At 37.6% G+C, this 23,576-nt stretch overlaps 1 protein-coding gene across 3 annotated transcripts in view; it reads left to right on the forward strand.

The window, feature by feature from the left end:
* Window positions 1-23,576, forward strand: part of NETO1 (neuropilin and tolloid like 1) — an 83,303-nt gene that overhangs the window by 41,491 nt on the left and 18,236 nt on the right. For 2 of the 3 annotated variants that reach the window (XM_036397208.2, XM_054516591.1), the window contains exons 7-10: window positions 4,604-4,832; window positions 18,676-18,789; window positions 21,106-21,664; window positions 22,802-22,876. In XM_036397208.2, coding sequence (XP_036253101.1) covers window positions 4,604-4,832; window positions 18,676-18,789; window positions 21,106-21,664; window positions 22,802-22,862 — 963 coding nt within the window. In that variant the 3' untranslated portion in view covers window positions 22,863-22,876. The remainder of the gene's footprint in view (window positions 1-4,603; window positions 4,833-18,675; window positions 18,790-21,105; window positions 21,665-22,801; window positions 22,877-23,576) is intronic. The other variant, XM_036397217.2, reaches the window with a different exon arrangement.

Here is a 23,576-nt window from a genome sequence, read left to right on the forward strand (position 1 = left end):
AACTTATCACTGAGCAACAGGACAACTTAACCCAGTCCTGTGATTACAAGTGAATTAACCCAGAAGGAGAGTATGTGAAATCTGGACATTACACATGGATGAAGAGGAAGTTTTTCTCTTATGTTTAAATTACTTTTGGCAGCTGAATGATGGCTTTTTGTTTGGTTTGGTTTAAGGCAACCGAGTGTCTCTGCAGATATATTAAGTCTGATATGCTGGGATATGGTTTGAAGCTTTTCCTGACTGGCCTGATCAATCATGTTGTCATCCCTAACCTTCAGTGATTGATTAAAAAGCAGAACTCATCAGAAGTGATTCACTATGAGGAGATTATAATCTGACTATTTTACTGAGGTGATATATTATTCGTAGTTTACAATAATTTTGCAGGATTTTTTTCTAGTATGTTCAGTCAAAGATTTTTGTTGTTTTCAAATTTAAATCAAAAGAAATAGTAAAACTTTCCAATCATTTCCTTTTTTAATTACTATTTATGGTGGCCATACTTACAGGTGACAAGAGAATTATTTAAAATATTATGTGACTGAGTGTAATATGCCACAGTTGCAGTGAAGCTTTATCAGTTTTGTTGCTAATGACATTGGCATTTGCAGTGACATCTCAAAACTCAGTTAATCGAATACTTGAGCAGCCCCCTCTCCTAAGTAATGTGGAGCTGATGACTTGACAAAAGTGACTTATTAAAACTTTGCAGTAAAAATGTGAAAGAAGAAGATATGGCAGTTATGCTTCTTTCAAATAAGATGTTCTCTTCAGCAAGAATGCCTCGACTATGCTAATATACTGTGTCAGTATCTATGGAAATGTTCCTTCCAAAAGCTCCTATTGGCATCAATGAAAAATGGTTAATGAAGGCAGATGGTGGTGTTTGAGTCTGTGACCTCTGCTTTAGTTCATTTTCTTTCAGGGGAACAAAGTTTCTTATCCACTGATGGCAGAAGTAGTGGCTAAAATCTCTGTAAATGAAATAACCAGTAATATTGATAATTTTTCTCTCACTTTCTGATACATTTGTTTTAGTGACATCCACACATCAGCAAAAGCAATGAGAATATTTCCCTGATTTCAAAAAAGCTATGTACAGGGAACATTTTGCATTAAATAAGGGTTTGTCATAAAATCAGTTTTATTCTTTCCCTGGGGAACTCAATTTATTATTAGTCATTTTCTTCTGCCAGTGTGGGTCTTACAGCCAGTGACAGGAACAATGGCAAATATATAGCAATGAAACCATACAAGTTGGCAGAGGCGTGCAGATGCAATTAAATTATTCCAGCTCTTTAAAATAAAATCTGATCCAATATCAGGTTGTCAGTTCGTGTAATCAGTTTCCAGTTTTTAAAAATACACTGCAGTCTTAAGCTAAAGGTCTGATTCAAAAAAATAGATTGAAATAAACCCCCTGATTTCAGGGTGTGTTGTACAAAGTCCTCAATATTTTATATAAAATTCTGGGAGTAGTCATCTCCAAAGACAATTACGAAAATGAAGCTCCAACTCACCTCAGAATATGAGCAGCTTATTTTATCTAATTTATGAAACTTCATGGCACTGGAGAAAGTGGCATCTTTCTTCTACAGGATAGACATAGATTTCTAAGTCAAATATTTCTTCTAGTGGTTCCATTACCTATCAGGTCTATATAATTACAGTGTGGGCTGAATTTCCCACACAGAGGAATGAACAGGTATGACTGACAGCAGAATTCAGGCTTGGGAAAAACTGAAGGTTTTGGCTTCTTCCCCTGGAAGACTCAAAACAAAATGCTGAGTTTTTATTCTCTTGATTCCTTTTCAGTATTTATGACTGCTACTCTAAGAAATATTTTACTATTTTATAAGGCTGGTATGCCTCCAGAAACTAAAGAATGTCAAATGATAAGCCCATAGAAATAAGATTTTGTCTGTGCTGCTATATGAACAGTGTCTTTGAACAGATCAGGAATAATTGATGAATGCTGGAAATTGCTGGGAGAGCTGATATTTTGTAACCACAGTGAGGATTAGTGCACATTTCTTGTAAGAATGAAAACTCATAAAAATTACATCTCCATACTGAAATGGGATACCCTTTAAAAGAAATACATATATATATGCACATGCAATTGTACATATAAATGCATATAAAAAAGGAAGCAGGATAGAAATAGAGAACATGTGAACAGGTTTGCTAGGCCTTTCACCCAGTAGGTATAGTTTTATGATTGTTCTACCATCAGATTAACGCAATCTTTTTTCTGGAGTAAATATGAGCATTTTTGAAGAGGAGAATAGACAAAAATGTGATGTGGTATATTGCATTATAACTTTGTGGTCTATCATATATATATATATATGTATATATATGGCATATAAATATAAATGGTGTACATATAATAGGCATATGCAGACAGTAAAAGTAATGATTCATGACAAAGCATGTTGCAAGCCCTCTGTTCTTTGTGAACCATCTATCTGACACATTTCTCTTCCTGGGAAACAGTCACATGTATGCAATATTGACTATAATCATCTGCAGGAAAATTTCATTGCATTTCCTGTGGCAAGGCTGGCAGGCACTGGGACACCCATCTGAAGCAGAGTTAAGTGAGAAAAGAAAATCAAGGGGCACACTTAATTCCCTAAGTAATGCAGAGATGTATTATGGACTGTCTCAGCAGCTTCCCAGGAGAGGCTGGGTGCCAGGGCTGCACAGTGCCTGTTGCACCCTTCCTTGAGAAGCAGCTCTCTGGTGTGTCCCAAATGTGGTCAGTTGCTGGGTGTTTGTATCATGGCTCTGCCTCTTCCCATACCTCCCTCCCCCAAGTGGGATCCCCCCATGTGGGATCTCTCTCTGTCAGCACAGTAGTGTGGATCATGTCACTGTTTTACTGAACGACCAGTAAAGGAAGTGAAAAATACTGTAAAGACTATACCTTGATATAAGATATTTCCATCTCAATATGTCTTCGTATATTTCTGTTAGTTGCTCCATTAAGGAATCTGCTGTTGGTCTCAGCAGAGACCAATAGCAGATTCCTTAATTTTTGGTATGTAAACTCCAGGATATATGGTGAAATTAAAGTACACTTAACTGCACTTTAATTGAAATATATTCCTATGAACTCTTCAGAAAGATGGAAATGATGGAGTATGAGTAAGAGTCACTGTAAGAATGACAGATTATAAAAAAGATATGCCTTTGGTATACCTAATTTCATTTGCTAGTAAAAATTTTTCACAAATATTCTTTTCAGAGGGACACTCATGCAAATCATAACAAGAAATGAAAATATACAATAACACAATACCTGAAAAGGCCCATTAAAAAATCTGAGCTATTATTAAACTGTAGCAGAGTGCTTGAGAGTACATAATTCTAAAACCATAAGAATTTTAATATATTAATGAGGTGAAATTATGAGGCTTGTTGCTACTAGGATATGCACTGCTTGTGAACTTTTTGCAAAAGCAGAAGAGCTTATAAAACATTTGTTCTGTGCATAAAAAAAAATACCTGAAGTCAATAACATTGTTTGGAAATAAGTATGTTTGATGTCTAATACGGTGGGGTTTCTTTTTTTTAGTAATTTTTTCAAGTGAAGATGCATACAGCTCTATGCTGTGTATGCTGACTGCCTTTTTATAAAATTTCTGTCCTAATTCACCTTTCTGTATCATTCTCCTGAAATCTCAGGAGTCCCGTTGGCAGTTTGATTATGTATCATCTATTGAAAATAGTACTTGCATTCTCTGTGAATTGAATATTTGATGTTGCTTTTATAATCAATTGCTTTTAAAATTGGTGGTTTACCCTAAAGTCCTTATACACTTGAATACGAAATAACAGTCTTTTATCTTCACCCCTCCTTCTTTTTAAGTAGATTTTAAGAGTTCTTTGCAAAGGGCAATGTATCTTTTACATTGTGAGACAATTAACTTGTATGCAAGAGACATAGGTTACTAGGAGTTTACACAAAATATGCTTGATTTCAAGCCACTTAAATTATAAAATGTATACCACAATGCTTTGTTTAGAAGAGCTGAGATGGTGGCCAGATCCTTGAGGAAACATAAAAAGATTAATGATGGTGTTCTGCCTGGCTCTTAGATTCTCACTTCCTGAATCAGTGTAGCAGAAACGTATAAGATGACACATTGACTCTGGAGAGGGAGCAGCAATGATTTGCCTTATTATTTCACATGCCAGTCATGTAATAGAGCAATATTATGCCAAGCAGTAAAAAAAGAAATTTCTAGCTTATCTGTCCTTCAGCTTGAAGAATCATTGCACATACTTCTGAAAAAAAGTATGTATTTGCAAATTAGGACCTTACTGTAGGTAAGAACAAAGGAATATCTAGATCTTCTGAGACATTCTACTTGGAAGCAAGACAAAATACCAGGAAGTAGAAACAGTGCTCAGTTTGCACATTAATAGCCTTCTAAGGAAGTGCCCTATGGATCACCAGCTCCAGAAAAAATATTTTGATGGAATTGCTGTGTACTCTTTCTCCTGCAATGTAGAGAAAAGTTGCTTGATGTTTTTTCAGTCATTCTCAAATGTCTGTACATGCTCCCTTTGTTGTTTGATTAATTTATAGATCTATTTGCGATTTTTGGACTACGAGATGCAGAATTCCAACGAATGCAAAAGGAATTTTGTAGCAGTGTACGATGGAAGCAGCTCAGTGGAAGATTTGAAGGCAAAGTTTTGCAGCACAGTTGCTAATGATGTGATGCTGAGGACAGGCCTGGGTGTAATCCGCATGTGGGCAGATGAAGGCAGTCGAAACAGCCGATTCCAGATGCTCTTCACATCTTTCCAAGAACGTAAGACCCTAATCAATGCACCTTCCTTTAAGTTTATTCAATGATACAGTTCCAGAATCTGTTAATATTTTCTTCATGCAGAGCAATCACTGAAGTATGTTGCCAAACAAGCTATATAAATATTCAACCAGTTTTTATTCCAAGCATTTGTAGTGAGTAATATTTTTAATGCAGCAGACAGACCACAAGATTCAAAACCAAGAAAGCAGGTACAAGTGGTCATGACCTGTCCAGTCATATAACTGTGACTTTTGTCTGATCCCCAAGCTACATGAAAGTTTTTCCTTACACAACATGGAAAATAATACAACTCTGAAAGTTTTTATCAAGTCAGATCATTTTCTCTGAATTTGGTTTTTTAGATCTCATTATAATATGCATTTGAAGAATACCTTATGATTATTTTAGCACAAGTAGTGGGTGTGTGCGTATAACAGTGAACATATGTGTCAGATATTGTTAAGCAAAGAGTTTAGGCTTTTTTTATAGCAACAAAAGCTTTCTAAAATCCTTTCATATTTTGGTTAATATTCTCTTTATGTGCCTTACTTGTGTTTATATTTTGTATGACATCTGGACTCAGATAATAAGCAATATAGCCTGTAAAAGAAACAAAATATAGTTCTAGCCAGTTTAAGAAAAGAAACAATCAAAAACATCACAAAAATCCCTCAACAAAACCCAGTAGCTCAAATCACTGAAAACTATTGACCCAGATAATCCTGTGAAAGACCTGTGAAAGATATCTATTTGTGTTCTTTGATAGGAATAATACATATTTGGCCTCTTTAGAAAGGTGCATTTATTTTCACGTGCTGGTTCATGTTAATTTTTTCTGTGTTTTTGGTTTCTGTATCGTGTGTCTGACAGAAAGAAAGATTTCTTTGTGACTCTCAGTGGTTGGAATGAAGGCTCAACCCACCAAACACATTCTTCATCTGTATTCTGTGTGTGTGTACCCTGCAATGAGGCAACGAGTCTCTGTTGAGAACAGCCTCCGTAATTCCTTAATTATGGCTCTGATTAAAAAATTTCTGACATTTTACATGCCTGAAACTGCATGCACCGCTGTACTCTCACACTCACAGCCTTAGGGTGGATTATATTATTCTTGCCTGCAAACCAGGCTAGGGTCTAAAAGACATTGAGAACCTTTGGTTGAGATGATATTGCCCTTTTCTCATCTCTGCAACTGGAGATGTCTTGAATATTCAAGATCTGATTCATTTTTTTCACAAGGCATCTTGATCTGTTACCTTAGAAACAACTGCATAGACACTGGAGGTTCACAGCATATAAAGAGCTGGAGAGTGAAGCACTATGATGACTAACTTGAAATGAAGGTTTGAATAAGTGTATGTTTGCAAAGCTCTCATATTTTAAAGGATAATAAGGAAAAATGTGGTGGTTTTTTATCTCTTACAATATTCCTAATATATTTACCTGACATGCTACATCTTATAAGCTACTCCTTTCTTGTAAGCAGATGATAGTTTATACTGAAAAATATTCTGACTGAGAAATTCAAAATACTAACAAAATGTGCTTTCTGTAAATTTGCTCTGAAGAGTCATTGCTCACTAAAAGCAGAAAGTTTATTAAAGGCTAAATAATACTTTGAAATATGTCTACATAGCCTGCTCATAAATAGTAGAAGATAATGCATCTGTGATTTTTATGCTGGGAATTACCTTTAAAGATTTAAAGGTGATGCAGATGGTATTTTCTGTGTCTTGTCAGTTGTCCCTAAGTGCTGCCCTATGCCACACGCTGGTGCTGGCTGTCAGGAGCTGGCTAGAGCAGATGTCAGTGAGACACACTGAGACACAGCTCGTGGCATGTAAACTGCAACGCCTTTCAGCAGCGTGTGGGAATAATTAGATCATCTGCATGGAAGAGAAGGAATGTCAGATCTCATTCAGTGAGATGTGCATCAGGGAACAGACACCTGAGTGTCTATTCAGGGACAAAGAAAGAGGAAAAAAAATTTCTATTTTGTTCATATAGAGCTGAGAAAGGAACAAAACAGAAGATTACATTTATGTTGCAGTAATGTGCATGGTAAAGAGTGGCGAAGTATTTTCTGTTCCTGTGGGAATGACCAGGAGGTGTTGTGATCTGTTGTTCCTATAGTTCTTCTCCTCATTGTGGAGTGTCATGGTTTGACACTGGCACAATGCCAGTGCTTCTATGAAGATACATTCTCTCTGGTAGCTGCTGTGAGATGTGACCAGGAATAAGCAAAGCAGGCTCTTACTTAGGAAAGAAAAGAACCAGAACTTTATTAACTACTCTACAACTACAGATAAAAAGGAACACACACAGGGAAAATGAAAACTTCACAAATGCATTTCCTCCTCCCCCCACCAAATTTCTAACACAATACATTTGTTCTTCAAATCACTAACTCTCGGTCTAGCATCACTTTTTAGACAATCAATCTTCAGTTCATCAAGAGGAGAGGAGTCCTTCTTGTACCATGGGCTTCCCCTGGAAACACAGCTGAAGCTTCGTGTGTTTCTGTGTCACTTGTGGCACCGCCCGGAGTACATCTGCCGTCGTGACTTCTTCTTTTCCATGTCCAGTGCTCTCACCACTGAACACGGACCAGAACTGCTTCTAGGGTTGTCTTTTAAGGATGCTCTGTCCCGATCCAAAAAAGGCACAGTCTCTCTTTTGGGACACCTGTCCCCACAATCTCTCCTTTTGGGACACCTGTCTCCCCCATATTTTTTCACCCCCTGGGGCCGAGGGGCATCAACACTGAGCAGTCTCTGTATCACAAACAATCTCTCCTTTGGGACACCTGTCTCCCCCATATTTTCACCCCCTGGGGCCGAGGGGCACCAACACTGAACCCTCTTGGTCTTGAGGCCATTGCCTCCCCCTAGAATGCAGTCTCTGTATCACAAGGAACATGGTTCTGTCCATGGCTATACAAAAAGAGTCTAGCAAAAGCCACTCCATCATCTCTTCTCACTAGGATTCTTCTCTATTCTTTTACTATCTCTCACTCGCCTAGACCTCTCTCACACTGGCCCATTTCCTTCCTCATCTTCTACTCTATCTTCTAGGAGAGGTCAATGATCTGTAGAGTTCTCATTCTCCAAAAAGGGGTTAAAAGCTCCTACAAGCGGCCGGCTGAACCCCCCCCCTCTTCTCCATCCCAGCCGTGCTGCCGGCACAGGCCCATGTTTATCAAGTCTCAAGGTTACAGTCCCAGGCAGCGGCTCTCTTTCTCTCTCTCTCTGTATCTCTCAGGGGGGGCTGCCCGATGGCTCCCGGTCTCTCTCTCTTTCTCTCTCTTCCACCCTTCCACCCCCGGGCTCAGGCCTACTTCTCTCGGCCACATGGTTTTCCCCTCCCCCTGCCCAGCCAGCAGCTGGGCCGGGGGAGAGACCCGAACTCTTTCCCGCCGGAAACCCAAGAGGACCCTCTCAGGGGAGAGCTCTGCTTTTAACCCCGTGTTCTCAGAGGCGTGTCCATGTCTCAATGGTCAGGTTAAATGCCAATATTAAAATCTGAATATCCATTGGCCAAAAACACAGCATCTCAAAAAACACATTTCCTGTCAAACCACCACATTCCACCTTTCGCCTCTGAGAACACACTTTCTAAAATTATTAACAAAATTACAAAACACTTCAACACTTCTACAAAACAAGAAACCTTTCATCTCCAGATTTTAACTCAATACATGCTTTGTTCTTATTCTTCTTTGGTCTCATCTCACAGCTTTACTCACAACTTTATCTTATCATTCTCCCAAAATTCGATTCCCGGTCAGGGAACCAAAAATGTCATGGTTTGACACTGGCACAATGCCAGTGCTTCTATGAAGATACATTCTCTCTGGTAGCTGCTGTGAGATGTGACCAGGAATAAGCAAAGCAGGCTCTTACTTAGGAAAGAAAAGAACCAGAACTTTATTAACTACTCTACAACTACAGATAAAAAGGAACACACACAGGGAAAATGAAAACTTCACAAATGCATTTCCTCCTCCCCCCACCAAATTTCTAACACAATACATTTGTTCTTCAAATCACTAACTCTCGGTCTAGCATCACTTTTTAGACAATCAATCTTCAGTTCATCAAGAGGAGAGGAGTCCTTCTTGTACCATGGGCTTCCCCTGGAAACACAGCTGAAGCTTCGTGTGTTTCTGTGTCACTTGTAGCACCGCCCGGAGTACATCTGCCGTCGTGACTTCTTCTTTTCCATGTCCAGTGCTCTCACCACTGAACACGAACCAGAACTGCTTCTAAGGTTGTCTTTTAAAGATGCTCTGTCCCGATCCAAAAAAGGCACAGTCTCTCTTTTAGGACACCTGTCCCCACAATCTCTCCTTTTGGGACACCTGTCTCCCCCATATTTTTTCACCCCCTGGGGCCGAGAGGCATCAACACTGAGCAGTCTCTGTATCACAAACAATCTCTCCTTTGAGACACCTGTCTCCCCCATATTTTCACCCCCTGGGGCCGAGAGGCACCAACACTAAACCCTCTTAGTCTTGAAGCCATTGCCTCCCCCTAGAATGCAGTCTCTGTATCACAAGGAACATGGTTCTGTCCATAGCTATACAAAAAGAGTCTAGCAAAAGCCACTCCATCATCTCTTCTCACTAAGATTCTTCTCTATTCTTTTACTATCTCTCACTCACCTAGACCTCTCTCACACTGGCCCATTTCCTTCCTCATCTTCTACTCTATCTTCTAAGAGAAGTCAATGATCTGTAGAGTTCTCATTCTCCAAAAAGGGGTTAAAAGCTCCTACAAGCGGCCGGCTGAACCCCCCCCCTCTTCTCCATCCCAGCCGTGCTGCCGGCACAGGCCCATGTTTATCAAGTCTCAAAGTTACAGTCCCAGGCAGCGACTCTCTTTCTCTCTCTCTCTGTATCTCTCAAGGGGGGCTGCCCGATAGCTCCCGGTCTCTCTCTCTTTCTCTCTCTTCCACCCTTCCACCCCCGAGCTCAGGCCTACTTCTCTCAGCCACATAGTTTTCCCCTCCCCCTGCCCAGCCAGCAGCTGGGCCGGGGGAGAGACCCGAACTCTTTCCCGCCAGAAACCCAAGAAAACCCTCTCAGGAGAGAGCTCTGCTTTTAACCCCGTGTTCTCAGAAGCGTGTCCATGTCTCAATAGTCAAGTTAAATGCCAATATTAAAATCTGAATATCCATTGGCCAAAAACACAGCATCTCAAAAAACACATTTCCTGTCAAACCACCACATGGAGTTAGGCTGTTGAGACTGTGAGTTTTCCCTTACAGAAGGCTCTGTGTACTGGAAGTGGTATCTTGTGGAAACAAGCTACTAAAGCCTGAACATTGTTTTCTTTCAGTGTAAGTCTATTCAGTGTTTATTCCAGTTGCAGACCCATTTCTTGGGAACTTGACATTTGTGCAGAACAGAGAAATTTTAAAGAGATTTCTTCTATGATTGTTTTTATATGTTTCAATTAGTGTGTTCCAAATCCATTTTAAATATGTATGCATTTTTGTTGGCATCTAAAAAGTGCTCTTACAAGTTCCCAAACCTCTCACAGTGATGCTTTCAGAGCAGCAGTGCTGTAAATATGTCTTAAGGAAAGGCATACAATGCATGAGGTGGTTGAATTTCCTGCACCAGAAAATCAGGAATGATTCTCATCGTCATCAAAATAGTAGTTAGCTCTAAGTAACTCTTAATAACTGATTAATTCTTAATAGATGATAATTTATAGTGATGCTCTGATATTTCTTGTCAGCATTATTATATGTTCCAACTGTCATTTTGGGGTTTGACTCTTTTTGTGTCCTTATTTTTTTATTTTTTAAGATATCTTCTAACCATGATCATATTTTTGTGCATGGGATTCACTATTATACTAGATTTTAAATATCCAACAAATTAATATAAAAATCAGTAAAAGGTAAACAAAAATCTGGTATAATCAGAAGGTGTCTGTTCATCTGATAAGAAGACTTGACAAATGAGTCTTTGTTTTCTCACCCACTGACTAAATGTTCATTTCATTTTCCATGATTGAAGAGTGATCTCCAGCCTGATTAATGACAGACATGCTACACCTACAGCTTCTTCAAAGAGCTGCTCCTCAGCAGACACACCTACGCTTTAGCCTAAAAGCAGATTTGTAGAACCAGGGCATATGGCATAAGAGAAAAACCCTCTGTATGCACAGCAGACAAGATGTTCACTTTCTCACCTCTGACCGCCCTTTGGTAGCACGACTTCTGTGCCCAAAAACCTGCACCAGAAACCCCAGACCAGAAAGACTTCATTCCTTCTCTTATTGTCCCTTTGAGCTCAAAGTCTGTTTTTAGAGCCCTGTCACACACAACTTTCCTGATGAAGCACAAGTTCTATCATTCTTATTTTGTTGTTATGAACAAAACTCATATTTGGACAGAAGTCTAAGGCCATGCTTAGAAGAATAGTGCCCAGTTTGATCAACTAACAGCACTTAAGTCCTTGTTTACAGACTTGCAGAGGATCACCCAGCATGGGCAGCATTTAATGAGGAAGAGGGACTGCAGGTATGCAGTGCTAGAGACTGTGTTTTTGTGGCAAATCTAAGGGAAGTACTGAAAAAGTGAACAGCAAGCTGTTTAGTGAAACCTGTGAAGAAGCAGTTTCTCTTTGCAAGGACTTAGACATGTAAACAGATTGCAGCTTTGCTGGTTTTGCTCTCTGCTTCCACACTAATATTTTGAAAGGAAACCATTGGGATTGCCTTGTTACTGGTGAGCACTCATCTGTGATTTTCTTCCCTTCTGTGCTATTTGCAGCTATCTCTAGTGAAAAGCCCTCACTGGCTAAGCATCCCAGTGACTCTCTGACCCTGAACAAAATAATTCTTTGTGGTGCCCAGAGTGTATTAACAGAACACAGGCTGGAGCTCTGAGCACAGGCTCCTAACCTGCCATTCTCTGGTGTGTTTGTTTGTCAAAAAAAAAAAAAAATCCTGAACAAAAAACCATGAAACCACATATAGGTGTTTTTGAACGACTAGATCATTGATCTGCATATGGTATCAACTACCTGTAAAAGTTACATTTATCTTTCACAGAGCTGTCTGAAGGTGACTGAGAAAGCATCAGTATTAAGCCCATCTCATTTTCAAGTTTCTAATAGCTGTATTTTAACAAGCCTTTTGTTTTATTAGTGGCAAATCATATTCTTGTAGTGCAAAGTACTATAACACTAATTTTATAATTTTAATAAAGCAAGTGAAACTGTCTCTCAATAAATATTTTTCCTTGAAGAGACTGATAGAAAACATCTTTTTCTGTTTCAAAGATGTTTCAAGGAACATTTGAAGAATTTAAATTTTCCTTCTCTTATGAGGAAAGAAAGTCTTATTTTTCATTTAAGAACAATGGGAAAATCCAAATGATCTGTACTTAAAGAATTTGTGTGTGCAGAGCATGATGCAATGAGCTATCTTGAGGAGAGGAGGAGTAGGTGTGAAATTTCCAACAACTTCAGAGTAAAATGTTTCTCACATCTAACCATTGTTAAGATTTCAGAGTTTTCCCATTCACCCTTAGGAGGAAGTGAGACCTTTCAAAGATGTTATGACAAGAAAGGAAAGGGAGAAAGGAGGGAGAGAGATAGACCTAAAAATAACAAGTAGGGTAGGACATTTGTCTAAGATTATCCCATCCTGGCCTGAAATCCCTGCCTTGAAACAGGCCCAAAGGGTAAATCCACACAGTTCAATGAAGTACAGCATAGACACCCAAGCTGCCTGGCTCAGCTATTTCTCACCCTAGAAGCAAAGGAGCTGTACTAACTGTGGATGGTGCTGAGGAATAGTGAGAAATACACAGGAGAAAGCATTGCACTGAAGAGGAGCCGCCAGGCTGCACACCAGTTCCATAACAGATCTGCTTTTAGCTCCATCTTGTAAAAATATTTTGGCCTGCCCATGACTGCAGTTAATATCCAGAGTATCCTGTAATGCCCAACACAATGATTCTTAATGCACAGATGTAGTGTGTTTTCTTACTTATGTAATAATATCACAATGATATAATAATTATTAATAACATGGAATATTTAATTTCTGTGCTGCTTTACAAATTCTGTAATTTAAAGTATAAATTGGAATGCCTTACTTGTGACTATTTTGTTGTCTGAGTGAAACTACTATAACTTTTTTAAAATATAAATTATGACTGCTTTTATTTCATGTATCTTTGTACAAATGGAATATGGAAGAACTATTAATAAATTTTATATTTCTCTGTCTTAGGGCTATTCAGGATTGCAATATAAGGGTTTTTTTATTAAATTTAAAAGTGTAGATTACATGCATTTCTAAAACCTTCCTATAGTAAGAAAATATAGGCTACTACATTGTTTCAGTTTTTAAGAATTTTGAAAGCAGTAGTAGGAATTTAAGAATTTTTGAAAGCTTCAAATACGAAACAGAAACTTTTTTGAATACTGTGGTGGAAACCTTCTGGAAATATGAATAATATAACAGTATCCTAATTTATGTTAGAAACAGAAGATATTTACATTCTTGGTAACAGAGATAGAGTTATTATTGTTACAGTTGAGGTTTTTAAACATAGGTTTCCTATACCTGAAAAAGACGGATAGCATGTCTATTCCTGTTAACATACTTGCTTATATATCTTCTAGGATAAGAGCACCCTCTTGTGTTCAGTGTAAAGAGCTGTTGCAAAGCAGGAAATGTTGCATTATAATGAATTCAAGAACTATAAAATTTGTTTGTATATTAAGATACAGAGTATTCTTACACATAGCACTCACATCCATAAAAAGAAAATATAATCATTAAAATAATGCAGAATGAATTTTTTTATATTTTTAATACTGTATATATTATTTTATAAAAAACTATTATTTTATAAAAAATAATTATTGGTTCAATTACAAATTAGAAAAAGAACCTTTCATAAAATTTTTCTTTAATTAGTTATTTATTTAGAATATAGTATTTTCGTGCTGTAAAAATCAAAGAATTTATTAGAGACTTTATCAAAATATATCAAGTATAATTATATGTGTAGTTCTAATTTTCTCAGTTGTTTTAAAATTATTGCAAATTGTTCATCGTGCTGAATATGCTATCTCACTTCTAGGCCAGTACCTTGGTAGAGCTTGACTTAATGCAGCTTTGAGACACAGGAGAAATAAGACAATTGTGTATTCCCAGCTGTTACTTTTAATCTAAATATGAAGTCAGGGCTTTTTTAAAGAGCCATGGAAGGACTGGAAGGGACTCCAGGATATGGTCTAGTCCAATCCTTTTGGTCAGCTACAGCAGGTGGTTCAGGGCTGTGCCCAGCTGGGTTTTGAATATCTTTAGTGATGGAATCACCACAACCTCACTTGGCAAACCAGCTCTTGCACAGTGTTTGACCAGCCTCAAAGTTAAAATTATTTCCTGCATTTAAAGGGAATTTTCTATATTTCTTTTAATGCTCATAGCTTCCTGTCTTGTCACTGGGCATTGCTGAGAAGAGCCTGGCTCTGTGTTCTTCACTCCCTCCCAGTGGGTGTTTGGATGCATTGACAAGAGCCTGATCAAAACAGTCCCAGCTTTCTCAGCCTCTCCTCTCACCTCCAATATCTCAAGCCTTTAAAGGCCTTCATGGCCTCTTGCTGGGCTCACTGCAGACATCTGTGTCCCTTGTGTGCAGAGGAGTCCAGAACCTGACACAACACTGCAGATGTGGTCTGTACAGTGCTAAATAGAAGGGAGGCATCAAACCTCTCAGCCTGCTGACAATTCTGTTCTTAATGCAGCCCAGGAGAGTGGTGGCCTTCTTGGCCACCAGGGCACATTGCTGGCTCAAGGTGATTTTCAAGGTGACCTTATTGCATACCAAAACCTTTTCTGCAACCTTGCTTTCTAGTCAGTCAGTCCCCAGCACGTACCAGTGCATGAAATTTTCCTCCCAAGGCACAGGACTTTACCTTTCCTTTTGTTGATCTGCTTGAAGATCCTGTTTGCCCAGCCCACTGAGGCCTCAATCAGTGGGACTTTTCAGAGTTAGTCAAGAGTGGCTTCACAGTGATGTGAGTCACCTACTGGGGGCATCACAATAGAACCTGGGAGTTCATGTCTGTCCAGTTGACTGAACCTTCCCTAACCTCAGCTCCTTCCACTCAGAGAAGTCATATTTCTGCTGGGATCATGTTGCCCTCCAGATATTCAACTGCTGAACTTGGAGGAGAAGATCTTACAGAATCAACCAACTCTCCTTGAACTTGTATCTTTCCAGGACCACCTCCCATGGCCTTTGTCCCCCCCATACCCCTCAACAGTGAACTTTTGCTCTTCTGAGGCCCAGAATTACGGTTGTGCTTTTTGGTTTGTTCCTTCTTTGAAGCATCCCAAACTCCATCATCTCGTGCTCCTGACATTCACCTTCCCAACTGATTCTTGCTTATAAAAGTATGAGGAACAGCAGAGCTACCCTCATCAACTCTGTGATTAGCTGTGTCAGGAAGTTATCAATTCACTCTGGAAACTTCCTGGCTTGTTTGTACCCTGCTGTGTTGCCCTCCACAGATATCACATGGTTCAAATCCCCATTAGGACCAGGGCCTGTGATTGTGAGGCTTCTTCCATCTGCCTGAAGAAGATTTCATTGACTGCTTGTTGCTCATCAAGTAGTCCAGACACAAATTACAATATTGGTAGCTTTCCACTGGGCTTTCCACTAATCATGACCAAAAAATTACTAATTTCCTCACCTGGGTGAGCTCTCTGCATTCCTGCTCTCCTCTCTTATAAAGGGGAGCATTTATATAGTGATGGGGAAGACCATGGAATGATAGAGGACAGCTTCTGGTGTGTGGAGAGGTTTGTGCTGCTTTATCTAGTTGAAGTTAATGATAGTAGTAATTTCCTTTTGTGAAAACATCTCCAAGCTTGATGTCACATACTTCTTGATTCCACTGTCATGCTGGGTTCTGTAACAGCTTTAAGACTGCATAAGGACCAGATCCATCTTGCTGTGAAAGAATCTGGTTTACCATCAATTCATTTATCTTTTTTGTATTACTAGAATGTCCTTGATGTAGCATCCCAAGACTCTTTTGCTGAGCCTTTTTTTTGGGCAAGAAAGCAAATTTTTCCAATGTGTAACAGGACTGACAAGTTTTCAGTTACCCTTTATACTTTTATTCATTTCGACAAAATACCTTAATTAGAGTAGGGAAAACATATTGACTTCTTGTCCAGTTTAATCACTCTGCGTTCATGGGACCACAGAGAGAACCTGGCTATTTTAATTTTACAAACATGAACAAGGGGGGGCTGTTTGTCATTAGTTTTATGAATCTTACATTTGGGTTTTTCTCATGCTAAGTTTGCTGTATTGGTTCTGAAATTGCTTTGCTTCTCTATTCATCTTGTTTTGACATTTATTCACATGCCATTTTTTTTTCCTCCACCATTCAATAGCACAATTTAAGAAGACTTAAATTTTCATTCTTTTTTCCTCCTTTCTCTTGCTTTTTGTTTCCAGATGTCCCTGTCACCTTTTTGCAATTATTAATTCTTAAATCTGAAAAAAGGTCTTTTTTATTCCTCTTTATTTTTCTCTCATCTATGAAACATTTTCTAATATTTTTTCATTTGATAGAAAATCTCGCTATTTCTTTTAGTGCAGAATAAAATAACCAATTGACATTGTTTTTTCCGGTTGATGCCTCTCTTTCTTTGTCTTATTTTCATTTCCTTTAGTTCTTCTTTTCCACTTATCACCACTATACTTCTGAATTTAGACAGCACAATGTCCTTTTGACTTCACTTTTAAGATTCTTCATTCCACTCTGGAGGTTTTTTGGCATTTTCGTCGGGGTTTTTTTTGTTTGTTTGCTTGGTTGGTTGGTTTTTTTTCTTTGTGGGCTTTATTGTATAACCTATCTTAGTCCTGCAAATGTTTATTTGTTTGTTTTTGTTTTTAATATTTCCCCATTTTTCCGGTGTCACTCCTTAAAGTTTCTGTTTGATATTTGGGTCTTTTTTTTTGGTACACTTTGTATTTTGAATGGATGCCTCTTTAGATCATCTTAGGTTTCTCACTTCTTTTTACTCAGAGTAGGCAGTGAGACTGTTTCTGCATGTGGGAAACATCCTAAAAGATCCTCACCTTGCCTGGAAACAGGGACTGCAGCTAGAGTGTGAAAGGACAATTATGCCTTTGATGTGTTATCTACGTGATGTGTCACATCAGGATGTGGCACAGCATCCTCCAGGCTCAGCCTTCATTGTCCCCATATGACAGCAACAGATAGATAAGGACTGGCCCTAAATATCCTCCCTTTCTAATATTCACATTGCTCTTCTGATCTGCCCAGCATAAAGTAGAATCCTTTCTGTAACAAACTTAAAATGTGATCAGGCTCCCTGCACTTCAAGAGATGGTATACCAGATTTGAAAACAAAAACTGAACAGTGGACAGGCTGCTTGATGTTTTCTGGCTAAGAGATACAGTATATGTATAGTGTTTTATCTGAGTGAGTGGTTGCATATTTGGGGTGTGCTTTTTGATTTTGATGGCATTTATTCTTTGCTTAACACATCATAACTGCTCCAAATATGCCAGTTATGGATATCGTAACTTAAACACTTATTGGTAAGTAGATTTATTGACATGATCTATTGAGTCATACAAATCCTTTGTTTTGTCCTTCGTTTGCAAGCCATTAAACGATTCTCTCTGCTATTCATTTATGTTGTCATAGGAACTGCTTCTAAAGTTGCAGAGGAGAGCAATTTCCATGAAGTATCAAACTCGAAGTATCAGTAATATCAGTAATAGGAGCATCATAACTGCTTTCTGATTAGCTAGGATCTTAATTTATTATTTATCTCTCCCTTAAAAATAATTATAATAACACTTTTGGGTTGTTTGAAATAAAAAAAAAAAGGAGTTCGTTTTTGATAATTTAACACTGACAAAGTTTGTAGCTCTTCTAAGTTACAGAAGTCTTTCTTGTTTAAAGAAGAGATATGAGGAGTAATTTATCTCTACTATATTATGCACTTTTGGATCAATAGCTGCACAGCCCCAACACCTAATGATATCCCAATACTTCCATAAACATCACAGTTTAGCAGCATCTTCGGTACCTTCCAAAGGCTTTCAGGCAGTTTCTTCACAGTAATAATACATGGCTATCAGTAACACCATTTTTCTGCATCTTTAATCTGCATGATTCTTCTAGGCCATGGGCTTCAGGGACACTGAAGACTGTTGTGCTTCTTTATCTTCATACTTGTGATCAAAAAGGTGCTTCTTAACTGTAGCCTTTTTTATGACTAAAAGGTTTTTAAAATAATTTTACTTTCTCTGAGTATAAATGGTCAGACACCATTGATATGTGCCGTCAAGTACATCTCTTCTTTGAGTCACTAAAGTTTTCTTATAAAATTGAGGTTTCAGCAAAAACTTTAGAAGATATCACTCATTGGATCAGTCTGGGGTACAGTTAACTCTTTTCATAGCAGCCCATAGGATGATATGTTTTGGATTTGTGGTTAAAAACTGTTGATAACACATCGGTGACTTCCCAACAATGTTTAGAATCCAACCTGCTACATGCAGGAGAGTCATACTAGGGGAATGTTCAGTCATTTTAGGCAAAACTGAGAACCTCCTGCCACAGAATAATAAAGAGTTTATGGCTTGACTGCTCTCCATGCTGCATGTCAAATATTTAATATACACAAGGAATACATGTTGTATAGCTTTGTCCTATTATAGAATATGTGTCCACTCCTAGATATGTTTGTAGAGGAAAGCTGAATGGTTTACTAATTTAATATCATTTATAATTTCTTTCATTTTTAGCCCCTTGTGAAGCCAACACATTCTTTTGCCACAGTAATATGTGTATAAATAATACACTGGTCTGCAATGGACTCCAGAATTGTGTGTATCCCTGGGATGAAAACCACTGCAAAGGTAACATGTAAAATTGAAAAAGTTGTCATTTGCACTGCATGAGATACAGCATATAATCTTCAGTTTCTTGTTAAGTATGTGCCAAATGGGTGAAGTCTCAGAAGAGTAATTCGGAGAGAGCATATATTAAGCAATAGAGGAAATGAAGGAAGGTAAAAAATGCCAGTGGATTTTACTTTCAGGGTTTTCATTTTTTTTTCTCTGATGTTGCATTGGTTGTGTCCTGCTGTCGGTTTATGGACTTCTGGGAGGCTTTCTGATCATTTGGTCTCTGCTTTCCATACAATCTAAAGTATAATTAAATGTAATATTTTGGTTCCTGTGCCATAGTTGCCTTTGTAGTGGAGTAATATATGACTAGCAGGTGTCTTTTAGCTGCATGCTATGGCAATAATAGTAGTCTTATAAAGGAAGGTGAAATTAACACTGTAAGAAAGCAACCAAATCTACCTATAATCTAGTGACATTGAAGTGTAAGGAACAAGCTTGTAAATACTACATCTGGGAATCAGATGTAATTTTTATTTCATAGGCAGGGAGTGATGTTCCTATCCATATACTGACAATGGTTTCTAAATATTTCTGTGGTTCTGTTACAAAAAACACACAAACAAGCCCCAAAACAGCATCTGTGTTGTCTTCAGGGAAAAGAGCTTAGCAAACTTATATTGCAGGCTAGGGAGACAGTTCACTTCTGTCTTGTATCCCCCTGTCTCCCCCCTACTGCAGATTTGTTCCTGAAAGCATGGGATATGCCAAATTTAGGAACCAATCAAGAAAAAAATTCAGAATGAAGTGGATTAGCAGTCAGCCCATAAATCTACTGAAGCCTGTAGAATCCTGACAAGTAGTGAAATAGGGTAAAACACAAATGAAAACACACACTTCAAAAGAACACAGCTAAACTGTGGCATAGCATAATATTCTTCAAAGAAACTAAACAGACAATTGGGAAATTATTATTCATTCTCTTCACAATAGAGGAAAACAGAAAACCTTCATCACTCTTCAATTTCCAGAATGATTTTTATCTTTCCTTTGTCAAGTATCTTTTATCAGGTCTTGCGCATTTATCCTCTCTTGTTTTTCTGACTACAAAAAGGAGGTTTGCTGATTCCAGCAAAAATGTTGTTTGCTGCAGTGTTGCTTTTCCTAACTCTGCTTTTTCTCCAGAGTCTGTGTCAGTCAATTAGAGAAACACTGAGTGAATCTGCAAGCTTAGACAATGATCTACTGAAGAGTTAAGTTTTGGTAACTAGGAGATTTTGAAGAGATGAATGCTACTGTTTTGGTGCCAATAATTTCCATTTCAAAGGCTTTTTCTTAATTCCTTTTATATGTCCTGGGTTGCCAGGAAAAATTACACTAAACTGGTTGTTGAAACTTACTTAACCACAGTTGTCTTGCCATGCCTGAGAGAGACTGACGCTCTTTCAACTTGAACAACACTTTCAACTTGAATTTCTACAAGGCTCAGTCACCATCTTGTACCTGCAGCCTTGTGAAAGCCAATCACAGAGAAAGATGCACAAGAGGAGGGGGAAACTGGTTTTATTTTATTATTTTACTGCATTTTTCTGCCTTATTCACAATGCAGAATTTGCTGACTAACTTATTAGAGGCTCCTGAGCAAAGGGTAGTAGATATGATCTACTACCTATGATCTTTTGGATTTTTATGCCTATTTAGAAAGGTTTTGGTAATTAATGGGGGAGGGGGGAACAGAAATAACTTGCACAAATTTGGTTTTTTTTCCTTTCTGAAATCTAAATTTGAATAACTTTTCTATTTTCTCCTGATTTAGCTTTTTCATTGATTGCTGCCAAAATTCCCACTCAGCTCACAAATATTAGACTTAAATCCTGTAAAATCTTGTTCTTTCATAGGATCTAATGTCCTAGCTGCATATATTTACTGGGAGAGAGAGAAAATAATGAAGAGAACATCTGTAAAAGTCTTGGGGGCTTTAGCAGCCAAATGGAGTTCAGAGGTGACACTGAAGCCATCTGCTTGTTATGGTGGCTGTTTTTTATAAAAAATTAAAAGAATTATTTTGTTTGATTAAACTTGCAAGATACCCTGCATAAATAAGTTTCCAAGAGAATAGGCACATAAAGGATTTGTGTATTGCTTATTTGGCTTTCACAAATATCTGATTTCTTCCCCTTTTCTTTTTTGTTGGTGAGATTGATTAAGTGAGCTCAGAAATAGACTAAGCTCAGCCTTGCAGTAATCTGTGAAACCATCATAGTTGTTTTTATTCTTGAACTGCAATTAATGCCGTGCTTTTTTTTTTTTTTATTCCCTGTCGCACAGAAAAAAGAAAAGCAAACCTATTGGACCAACTTACCAATACCAGTGGGACTATAATTGGGGTGACTTCTTGCATTGTGATCATCCTCATTGTTATCTCTATTATAGTACAGATCAAGCAGCCTCGTAAAAAATTTGTCCAAAGGAAAGCAGACTTTGATCAAACAGTTTTCCAGGAGGTGTTTGAGCCTCCTCATTATGAGTTATGCACCCTTAGAGGGACAGGGACTACAGCTGACCTTGCTGACGTTGCAGATGACTTTGAAAATTATCATAAACTGCGGAGATCCTCTTCAAAATGCATTCATGACCATCACTGTGGATCACAAGTGTCTAGTATTAAGGGCAGCCGTAGTAACCTCAGCACAAGAGATGCTTCTGTCTTGACAGAAATACAACCCCAGCCTGTAAAACCACTTGTTCAGCCCATGAACAGGAGAAACATCCTTGTCATGAAGCATAGCTACTCACAAGATGCTGCTGATGCGTGCGAGATAGACGAAATTGAAGAGGTGCCAACCACAAGTCACAGGCTGTCCAGACATGATAAAGCTGTTCAGCGGTCAGTATCAATAGATTTTTGATGAAGACTAACTATTGTGTAAGGACTTGATTGCCCAAACATACTCACTCTTTGATCATTAAAGACATATTTTCTTTCTTCTTTATTTATTGTTTAAATTTCTGTTCCCTGATAGCACATGCCATTATATTATCTCTTTCTGTCTCTCTCATCTCTGCTCCTCTTTCCTGAAGAATCCTGTATCTCTGTTTTACCTTTCAACTTTCTTTCTTTCTTTTTCTTTTACTGTTTTACATATAACCCTAAGCATACACACACAGGTCAACAGAGAGCAGGTACAATTTTTAAAAACCAAAGAAGATTGTGTGAATTTATATTTTTGGAACAGCCACATTATATTTCCTTGTAACTGAGGTGGCCTTGAATATCACCTACTGTTGGTCTAACCATCTTTAAATAAATTCATCAATAAATAAAAGATAATTGTATCCATTTTAATGCATGACACAAGAATGAGGAACATAGTCCTGGGGCAAGGAAACCCCTTTCCTCATGGCACATTATCTTTTCTATAATGAATGACAGTGTTTCCAAAACTGTATCTGTTCCATTACTGATCACAGTATTTTTGTTTGTCAAATAAACATGGATAGACAGATTAGAACATGAGACAACATAATGAACACATATATATTTACATATAAAAATAAATTAAAGGGATATTTCTAATCAATAAAAAAGAAAAATCAAGCATAATATTTTTAATGAAAGAGCTATTTCTTCTGTATATTGCAATTTGAATCACTGTAAATATGAATGATTAAAAGTTTACAAGTAAAAGAAAAAGAAAACCAAAAAATTTATGAACAATTTATTTGAAAAAGAATGCATAACTCTTTTTTAATATATTTGTGTTTTCTCTTGCATGCATTACTTATGCATTTCTTGTTTTAGTTTACATGCCCTCCATATTTTCTTTGCACATTAAGGCATTTCTTTAAAAAAAAAAAAGACAGATTTTCGGTCATTTTAATCCAATTGCATGTCTATGTAAGTTACTTCCTGAATATCTATCAGATTATCAAAGTGTACTGTTTATAAAGTATCTATATGCATATATTTCTTTTCTTCTATGCAAACACTATTATTTTGAATGAAATAGCCATAACATTCCAGGTTCTGCCTCATTGGGTCTCTAAGCAAACATGAGTCTGAGTACAACACAACTAGGGTCTAAGAGAAAAACCTGAGGTAAGTAAACATATCTATACAGCAATTGAACCATCTGTTGCTTTCCATTTTATTTGTTACATTGCTAAAATGCATATTAGGTCTCAAATTCTATGTCATCTTGTATGGAAACAGGTTTGAATTTTAAAATACTGAAAGCCAGATGACCACTTTAGCATTGCAAATGAAACAAAATCTGCTAATTCCTTATTCTTGACAGAATTGCAGTCAGCCCTTAGCAAGAACTGTCTTAATTCCAGCTGCATAATAGAGTCATGTGCTTTGCATGGCTTTTGCATTTCATTTATTTATTTCTTAATTATTATTTATGGAAATAAAAGGTAGAGCCTCAGCATGTGAAATAGAATGTAAAACCTGGCCATTTAATTCAAGTCAGTAAGATGTGGAACTACGTGTTTTCAATTAATTTTTTTTCATCCCATCTTGTGAAGTGTTGGGGGAAGAGTGTGTGTTAGTACTGATAAATTTAGAGGTTCTGTAGCAGTACGGTTAATGTTTCAAATTAAACTTACTTTCTGGAGTATTTTCTTAGACTTTTCATTTTGCATAATTTTTATCAGCACTTAATAAACATAATTTCAGATGTTTATAATGGAGTTATGGATAACTGCTAGTCTGGCAGTTTATATGTGTATATATAAACATAGATATGTGTATATACATTTTTATGTGTATATATGTATAAAGAAATTTTATAGTG

This window comes from Molothrus ater, chromosome 1 (assembly GCF_012460135.2).
Source record: "Molothrus ater isolate BHLD 08-10-18 breed brown headed cowbird chromosome 1, BPBGC_Mater_1.1, whole genome shotgun sequence".
Classification (NCBI taxonomy): Eukaryota; Metazoa; Chordata; class Aves; order Passeriformes; family Icteridae; genus Molothrus; species Molothrus ater.